Source organism: Emydura macquarii, unplaced genomic scaffold (assembly GCF_026122565.2).
Source record: "Emydura macquarii macquarii isolate MOO-44397 ecotype Brisbane River unplaced genomic scaffold, CSIRO-AGI_Emac_v2 contig_1363, whole genome shotgun sequence".
NCBI lineage: Eukaryota > Metazoa > Chordata > Testudines > Chelidae > Emydura > Emydura macquarii.
In genome coordinates this window covers 14,430,444-14,439,727 of record NW_027131500.1, presented here as the reverse complement: position 1 = coordinate 14,439,727, position 9,284 = coordinate 14,430,444, and the positions used below count along the sequence as shown (strand labels likewise).

The window sequence follows — 9,284 nt, the reverse complement described above, 5'->3', positions numbered from 1 at the left end:
AAAGCCTTTGCCCTTCCCATACTCTGACACACGTAAGAACGTAAAAACTGGCAGGTAAGCCAATGTTTCAAGACTGCTTATTTCCTCTTCCTACCCCCCCCTCCCCCAGTTCCTGGTGGTTCACCTGGAGATGGATTCAGGGGTCTAGTAGCATTGCTTCTTTCCTCGCCATCCTAATTCTCCCATCACCCATTCTTACCCCAACTCCTACGCCTCTGTCAGACAAAAGACACACTCTTCAGCTCGGAATGCCTCCTCGAGGCAGTGTTTGGGAAATGCAAAACGCTTCATTGCGCTTTGGATTCCAGCAGGGACCAACTGCCGGCTGGAAAGTGCTTTTGGATAGTGCTGTTAACGGATATTAGTCTCCATTAATCAACATCTATAAATCATTGGCTCCTATTGGACTCGCCGATCAGAAATGTGAGCTACATGAACGTTACTGGATAGCAGGTGGTGAAAAAAGTTAAATGAACTGAGCGGGTTTAGGGGCATCTTTCTTCTATAGTAAATCGCTGGGAGTGAATTAGCTCGGGGAGGATGCGTACACACTGCACTGGAGTTAGTGCTGTTGGCTGGGGTGAAGGGCGTAACAACTAGCTCCTGTGGATCGTGGTCTCAGCTATACAAGCGTAAGTGATGCGGAGTGATTCCACCGGCTCAGTGGAGTTACTCCGGATTCAGACAAGATACCGATGGTCTCTCCTGGGGTTGGCTTATTTAAGAGACGAGACCAAGCCAGGCTGAGCAGCAAGTCTCCCCGCCCCCTCCCCGAGCAGGGGAAGGAGTGAGCGCGAGGCAGGTTGAGTTAGCCAAGCGGCGGCAGAGCAGGTAGCGAGCGGAGTGGGGCTAGCAAAGCAGCCGAGCTGGCGCCGGGGATGCGGCAGCGCTCTGCCCCCACCGACCTCGGCTCTGGAGGAGCGGCATCAGGGGTCGGGTTCGCCAGTCCCCAGCTCGCTCCTTCTCCATGCACCGGGCAGCCCTGGCAGGGCGGAGCAGCTTCCCTTCAGCAGCTCCAGGCGCCCTAATGCAGGCTCTCCTCGGCCGCGCGGGCCACTAGCGCCCCGGAGCGGTGCCTCGCCCTGCCCTGCCCGCGCGCGCGGCTGCAGGTAGAAGCTCGGGCGGCGGGTCCCGGCAGCAGGTACAGTACGAAGCCCTCGCCCAGCGGCTGGGGAGCGGCGCGCGGCCAGGGGGCTGGAGGAGAAGCCGCTGCGGGCCGCCTGCTCAGCGGCTGCAGGAAGTGCTGGGTCAGGGGCCCGATCCCCTCCCCTCCAGCGTCAGAAGGCCCGCTCCATTGGCGCCAGGGGAGGCGGATCCGGCGCTGGCTAGTGCCCCGGTGAATGGAGAGGCTGCCAGGGGAGGGGAGCGCTTGCTTTTTAGCCGCACCTCTGGAGTGACCGAGCCGATGTCAGCGCCCCGATGGCTGCATCCTGCTCCGAGCACCTGTGCCAGACAGCACAGACGGCACTGCCCAGTCCAACCTGGGCTGCTTGCTTCAGGGCTGCTCCAAAGGCGGGTCTAGCTGCAAGCTGAATGAACCAACCCATTGTCACCTTAGCGGGGCTGCTAGAGGGAAGCCTCTGTTCCTCATTTATAATCGCTTTTACGGGACATACTGTAAATGCTTTTTAGAGCAGATATTATCCAATTAAGGGCTTTTCCAAAGTGTGGATAGATAGTGATTCAAAATCCCTTGAAATGGACGTAAATGTTACCGAAGACCTCCCACGCTGTTGCATTATACTTAATGCAATGCCCTTTAAACATAAATATTCTGGAATTCAAGTTTAAGTTTTAAATCTGAGGAATAATTTACGTCTTACTTGCTTACAGAATATGAGAAATGCTCCCGCTGGAAGGAGCAGGCGTTTGCCATCTCTAACTCTATGGTTCTTTGAAATTAATCCTTTTGTTTTTAATGGTTTGATACTTTGGCAATACTCCACTGGGGATAATTTGGAATCTATGCTTCCTGAAACTAGGATTGTGTCTAATTACTAAACAACTAATAATATACTTCAGCAGCTGATTGCTGATGAGGGACAAATAAAATATATTGTGTTATTTGGCACAATCCAAAATGCCTCCCACTAGACAAAAACAGAAAAGGAGGTTACATATCTGAAGTTGTAAAGTCTTCAGGTTTGTTTGCTTGTTTAGCTAGAAATTTGTTACAGTTACTCCATGTGCTCAGTAGCACTTACTTTAATAATACCTTAGGCATGCTTTTCTGATCAGCAAGGTACCACCTTACATTACATAGTATTCCTTTGAATTTGGACAATGATCCTATTTTTAATGACTTGATACTTGCCTACTGTGGAAAGACATGTTGTTTTTCTAGAAGAACTTTGTAATATTTCTTATCTTTTATCAGTAATGGCCACTTTAAGAGACACAAGTAATCTTTCATCATTAACATATGAAAGATTTTTTAAGTGTTCTTACTCTTTTTTCATAGCTCAAAGGTTCTTAAACTGGAGCTTACCGTTGAATGTATTAATTATAAAAGAATAGGAAAGTTACAATGGTAGCTCTACCTCTTTAATATCTGTTTTGAGAATGCACAACTTTAACTCTCCTTTGTATATAGGCTATGATGCAGTCTTTAATTACATGACGTTTCTCTCAAATATAATATATTTCAGTGTTTTCTAGAGGCTTAGATAGCCAATGATTAAGTAATTATGGATTATCATCATTCCTATATGCAACAGGGAATCATTAAAGATATATGTTCAATTTTTGTATTTTTTAGCTTCTTGGGTGCTTACTTATACAGGCTTAACATTGTGTTTGCAGTGTTGGTCTCAGGATATTAGAGCGACAAGGTGAATGAGGTAATATCTTTTACTAGACCAACTTCTGTTGGTGAAAGAGACAAGCTTTCAAGCTTACAGGGAGTTCCTTCATCCTCCAAAACAATGATTTATGGATTTATTTATTTATTTGTTTTTTCCATTTTAAACCAATCACAGGCTTTAAAGTGAAATAATGAACATAAACCACTTTAGACATGTTAAACCAACAAAAAGTTAGTACATTTTATATCTTAAACTGAGCTGAGACTGAATGGTGGTTTAAGATCCTTGTGCCACTTTAGGGCTTTAGATTAGTTTAAATAGGTGAGAGGAACCTTCCTAAAAACATAACTTCAGGAGAAACAATTTGACTAAAGTGCTCATCAAAGGAAGATGAAAATTAAGATACTGAACATCAGCTGCACATAAATGAATTCTGCTCAGGACGATGTAATTAAGATCTTCCTAGTTCATGATGCATTTGCCTACTTTAAAGTAAATTTACATGCTAAATGGTGACTATAAAGCAAAAACGATAGGAAACCAGTGAGATACAAAGAATATGGAACTCCAAGACACTGTTTTTACAGTCACTGTTCAGGTTAGAACCATGATTTAAACATGACAAAGGGTAAAATTTTCAAAAGCACCTTAGCGACTTAAGAGCCTAAATCCCATTTTCAAAAGGGACTGGCACTCAGGAACCTAAATCTCATTGAAAGTCAGACACTGCATGTCATTGACAAAATCAGGGTCAGAAAGAATAACCAAATCCCAGCAGTAGAAGTTGCTGCTAATACCAAGCAGCAAGAGAGAAGCCTCAGTAAGCGCAAAAGGCCCAACAATATTAATGGTTTGTTCCTATGTAATTATGGGCTGAAACCCAGCAATATGGTAGGGGAGCATTTTCAGCTTCATTCAGCTAATAGCACTGAAGCTGAAGACCCACTGTGCAAGTGTTCTGAGTCAGGGTAGAAACTCACAGAACCTGGCAACTGCCTCTTTATTGAATCATCTCTATAACATCCCTGCCCCATTTTTTTGCATGACCAGCCCCAATGCAGGAAAACAAACAGCTTTTGCAGCCCAAGCCTAGCAAAATACCTATCAGTTCCAATATATGTAGTGAATCACTATCTCTGGGAGAAAGCAATGCTGGTGCAGACAAATTGGCTCTGGGTACATCTTCACTATAAGTGCTTCAGTGGCAAAGCTGAAGCATAGACACTCACTACAGTGGAGGAAGCCTTTTTTTTTTCTGTCACTGGTAAAACCACCCCCTCAAGGGGCGATAGGTTGATGGAAGAATTCTTCTGTTGACCTAGCTGCATCTACAGTGGTGTTTAGGTTGACCTAATTAGATCACATAGGGCAAGAAATTTTTCACAGCTCTGAACAATATAGCTAAGGGCTAGTTGACACTTAAAACTTACAGCGGCAGAGCTGTTTCAGTAAAGCTATGCTGCTGTCAGAGCACTTGTGTAGCCACATTATGTCGATGGGGGAGAACTCTCCTGCCATCATAATAAAACCACCTAAATGAGTGGTGGTAGCTATTTTGGTAGGAGAGCGTCTCCCACTGACATAGCACTGCCCACACTAGCGCTTATGCCAGCAAAACTTATGTCGCTCAGAGGTGTGTTTTTCACACCCCTGAGCAACAAAAGTTTTGCCAGCATAAGTGCTAGTGTAGACAAGGCCTAAGTTGATCTAATTTTAAGGTATAGACCAAGCCCAAATGTCTCCCTCTTTCCACTCTGTTATTCTACTCTCTCACAGCTGGTAGAGATACTTCTGAGTCGTCATTCTTAAGTCGGAATACCACGTCTTCAGTTCTGTTCATGACTTCTCTCAGAAAGAAAAAAAGGCAAAGCCAACCCACAAGCAAGCACAGGAACATTAGTGTTTATCACTAATCCAAATAAGCAGACCTTTTGGAGCAAAACTAAATGTATTTCCTCTCACACCAGAGTACTCAGCTGAAATGAACAATATACTGCATCTGGTTCCATAGTCTGTCAATTTGGAGGACAGCTAGTCCCCCCGTGTATGAGATTTCCTTGTGATCCAGCTTGTCTGTAGAAATGCTGCCTGGTATTTATCAAAGTGTCTGGAGGGGAGATTCCAGACTTAATGCAGTTTGATACCTGGACCAGTGCAATTTCTCTGCACACTTAGCTGTTTTTGACAGCCCTCTACTGTAGTCACATCACAAAGCATTAGTGGACATTCCCACTGCACAGTGCAATAACCAAACATCTATGGGTACTTGGGTAGATCTTGAACATGTACTGCAACATGTCTTGATACAGGATATGAATACACATGGGGATGGCATATTGTGCACATCATGCTGATTGACTGAACAAAAGCAGGCTGTACACCTCACGTCCATGGAGCAGGACACCAGGGGAGTCATTAGGCCACCATAAGTGGCTCTTGTGGAAGTTGCTAGTCATAGTGACAGAACCCTTTAACCACGACACCCTTGATCTTAATGACAGCAGGCATCATAAGTGACACACACACACTAGACTTCAACCTCTCATTTGCTGAAGCAGGGAAGGAAGGATCCAGAGTAGGTTTCTGAAGCTGATGCTGTCCCTGCCAGTGCTCTGAGGACAAACCTGAAAACTGTGTGCAATAATCTATAATAGAACAAACTGCACTGTTGCAATGATGCTGTAATCTCACTGATCCCATTATAGTAAAAGGGAGATTAGCTAGGATTTGTCTGACTGCTAGTATTAACCCAGAAGCCTCTATTCCACCTGTACTCGGACAAAACTCTGTGTAACATCCATGGAAGTCTTAAATCAGTGGGATCTGCAGGACTTGGCCCTGACTTTCATTAACATATGTTAAATACCATTTTCCAGATTGAAGATATTAATTTGAATATAGCAGCTATACAATTTAAAAAATTGACATGGTGGGAATTGAATTCTCTGGAACAGTGAGTGGTCATAATAATGTGACACTTTCTGAAAGATTCTTTTTCTGGTGGAATTCCCTATTATAAAAATAGATAATATTGCTGAAACCGTTAGAATCTTTCAAAATATTACGCATTTTTAAGCACGCCCAGTGCAGTTTGTCATCATGTAACAGAAATAGGTACCCTAATAATATAATAAATGGGTAGGTGCAATTATTGCACAGAGCCAGATTATGAACTCCTTATTTATAATGGTGAGCAGTTATTCAAATGACTGGTCCCGTTTGACTCTAATGGGACTACTTTGGTAAATAGCTGCTCACTCATCAATAAGGGGTCCACAATCTGGCCAACAGCAAACCATTGTTAATTGCTTACTTCATCTGTACCATGCTTTAAATTGTAACTGCAAAATAGGAGAATCCAGGGGTTGGGGCCTAGATAGGCTGTATAACACATGCTAAGAAATATGGAAATGAATTGATGATGCTTTATAGTAATGTAGGATTTGGGGTAAAGTATAGTGATATCACTACACTTTTAAATGTAATAAAGCAATAAAGAAAATGGTTATTTCTCTAAATTCTGATTAACACCAATGTCATCTTTTCTGCAGTTACTAATTAACATCTTTCTAATTCTAAGCAGGACTGTAATATGGATTTAGAACTCAAAGACTATAACATGACGCTTACTAAGGAGAACAGCTCTGCTACTATCAAGAGTTCTGATTTTTCTGCCTGGGAAGACTATAAAAGCAGTGTAGATGATTTACAGTACTTTCTGATCGGGCTATACACATTTATAAGTCTTGCTGGCTTCATGGGAAATCTACTTATACTAATGGCTCTAATAAAACGCAAGCAGAAGACAATAATAAACATTCTCATTGGAAACTTAGCCTTTTCTGACATTTTAGTTGTGCTGTTTTGTTCGCCTTTTACATTGACATCTGTCCTACTCGATCAATGGATGTTTGGAGCAATCATGTGCCATGTTATGCCCTTCCTCCAGTGTGTGTCAGTTCTGGTTTCAACTTTAATGTTAATATCTATTGCTGTTGTCAGATACCGCATGGTAAAAAATCCCCTGTCTAGCAATTTAACAGCAAAACATGGCTATTTTTTAACAGCAACTATCTGGGCTCTTGGTTGTACAATTTGCTCCCCTCTCCCAGTTTTCCACAAAATTGTAGATCTCCATGAAACCCTTAATTTAGAGGCACTGAACAGCAGGCATTTGTGTATCGAGTCATGGCCATCTGATTCATATAGAATTGCCTTTACTATTTCCTTATTACTCATCCAGTATATATTGCCTTTGGTTTGTTTAACTGTAAGTCATACCAGCGTCTGCAGGAGTGTAAATTCCAGATTGTCAAAAAAGGAAAACAAATTTGAAGAAAATGAAATGATAAACCTAACACTTCATCCATCCAAGAGTTGCAGTTCTCAGGTGCAGCTCTTCAGCAGCTCTAAATGGAGCTATACATTTGTCAGAAAACACAGAAAAAGATATAGTAAAAAAACTGCCAGTGTGATGCCAGCTATTTTATGGAATCAACGGGATAATAATTCTAGAGAACCCCCAGAAACCTCTGGTACAGAAAGAAGCCAGCTCTCTTCATCCAGTAAATTCCTGCCAGGGGTACCAATCTGCTTTGAGATGAAACCAAAAGAAAATTCAGAGATGCAAGACATGATGACAGTATCCCGATCAAACACTCGAATTAAGACAAGATCTCGAAGGGTTTTCTGCAGACTGACAGTGCTGATCTTAGTTTTTGCTGTCAGTTGGATGCCTCTTCACCTTTTCCATATTGCCACCGATTTTAATTCCAATCTGATTTCTAATAGGCATTTTAAATTAGTATACTGCATATGTCACTTACTGGGTATGATGTCCTGCTGCCTGAATCCTGTTCTATATGGGTTTCTTAATAATAGCATAAAAGCAGATTTGATGTCCCTTATTCCATGCTACCAAATATCATGATTTTAAAAGCTCAACAATAAAATATAAAACAAACAAAATGTTTTGTCTATAAGCATAGTGAACTATAAAATATCTTTAATTCAATTTTAAGTGTGAATCAGTTGTGGTTAGCAATAGCGAGCAGCTTTAGGTATAAATAGTAAATTCTAGGTGTGAATGGTTTGTACGTGCCTCTTACGTAGAGCAGAAATATATAGATACCATTGTAATATTAGTCTTTTGTTTATTTATTGTATTGAGGAAATCATGTGTAGTGTATAAAATCATGTGTATTATACATTTTAATAGTTCAATCAAATGTTGTTTCAACTGTACCTTGCAAATATCTGAACTACGAATTTACAGTTTATGTAAGAAATTAATCCAACCATTTCAGTATCAATTATGAGGCTATAATCAGTAAATTATTATTATTGCTAAATACTTATTGTTTAAAATGAATCAGACTATTTTGACCACTTCTTAAAATAAACTTTTTGTTGCTTTATATTTTTCTTTGATCTTGATACGCCCAGTCCAGCCAATACCTCTGCATCACATTTGCCAGACATTCGATAGGATGGACCACGGGTATCTCCTGGGCACCCTACAGGTGTTTGGCTTCAGGACCAGCTTTGTGGGTTTTCTCCAGGTGCTGTACACTTCCGCTGAGTGTCTGGTCAAGCTCAACTGGACCCTGATCAAACCGGTCAGCTTCGGGCGAGGAGTGTGTCAAGGCTGCCCACTGTCAGGCCAGCTGTATGCTCTGTCCATCGAGCCCTTCCTCTGTCTCCTCCGCCGGAGGTTGACAGGGTTGGTGCTCCATGAGCCAGAGCTGAGGCTGGTCCTGTCAGCATACACCGACGACGTGCTCCTCGTGGTCCAGGACCCGGGAGACCTGGCACGGCTGGAGGCTTGCCTGGCCATCTACTCGGAAGCCTCCTCCGCCCGGATCAACTGGGCCAAGAGCTCTGGCCTGATGGTAGAGGCCAGGTGGCGGATGAGCTCCCTCCCACCCGTGCTTCAAGCCAGCTGGTGGAGCACGGGTCCTCTGCTCTCTCTGGGTGTTTACCTTTCTGACACCCATCCCTTCCCCAGCGGAGAACTGGCAAGATTTGGAGGGCAAGGTGTCTGCGTGGCTGCAGAGATGGACAGGACTGTTCCGGTGCCTTTCCCTTCGGGGGAGGGCACTGGTGCTCAACCAGCTAGTCCTGTCCATGCTCTGGCATCAGCTCAACACCATGGTCCCGACCCTGAGCTTCCTGGCCCACCTCCAGAAGACAGTTCTGGAGTTCTTTTGGCCAGGACTGCACTGGGTCTCTGCAGGGATCCTGAGTCTTCCCCTGGAGGAGGGAGGGCAGGGCCTGTGCTGTATCCACAGCCAGGTCCACACTTTCTGCCTCCAGACCCTGCAGAGGCTCCTTTATAGTGCAGGTAGCCCGGCATGGAGCCACTTGGCACACGCCTTCCTCCGCCTCCTCCGAGGGCTCCGATATGACCGGCAGCTCTTTTATCTCCATCCGAGAGGTCTTCCGCAAGACCCCTCCGAGCTGCTGGTCTTCTACCAGGAC

General features: G+C 43.7%; 1 protein-coding gene across 1 annotated transcript; it reads left to right on the top strand.

Annotated features, from left to right (window-relative positions):
• Positions 1-551: 551 nt before the first annotated feature.
• On the top strand, positions 552-8,206 carry NPY5R (neuropeptide Y receptor Y5). The gene is made up of 2 exons (XM_067551981.1): positions 552-632; positions 6,388-8,206. The coding sequence occupies exon 2, from the start codon at positions 6,397-6,399 to the stop codon at positions 7,732-7,734; it is 1,338 nt and encodes a 445-aa protein (XP_067408082.1). The 5' UTR covers positions 552-632; positions 6,388-6,396; the 3' UTR covers positions 7,735-8,206.
• The last annotated feature ends 1,078 nt before the right edge of the window (positions 8,207-9,284 follow it).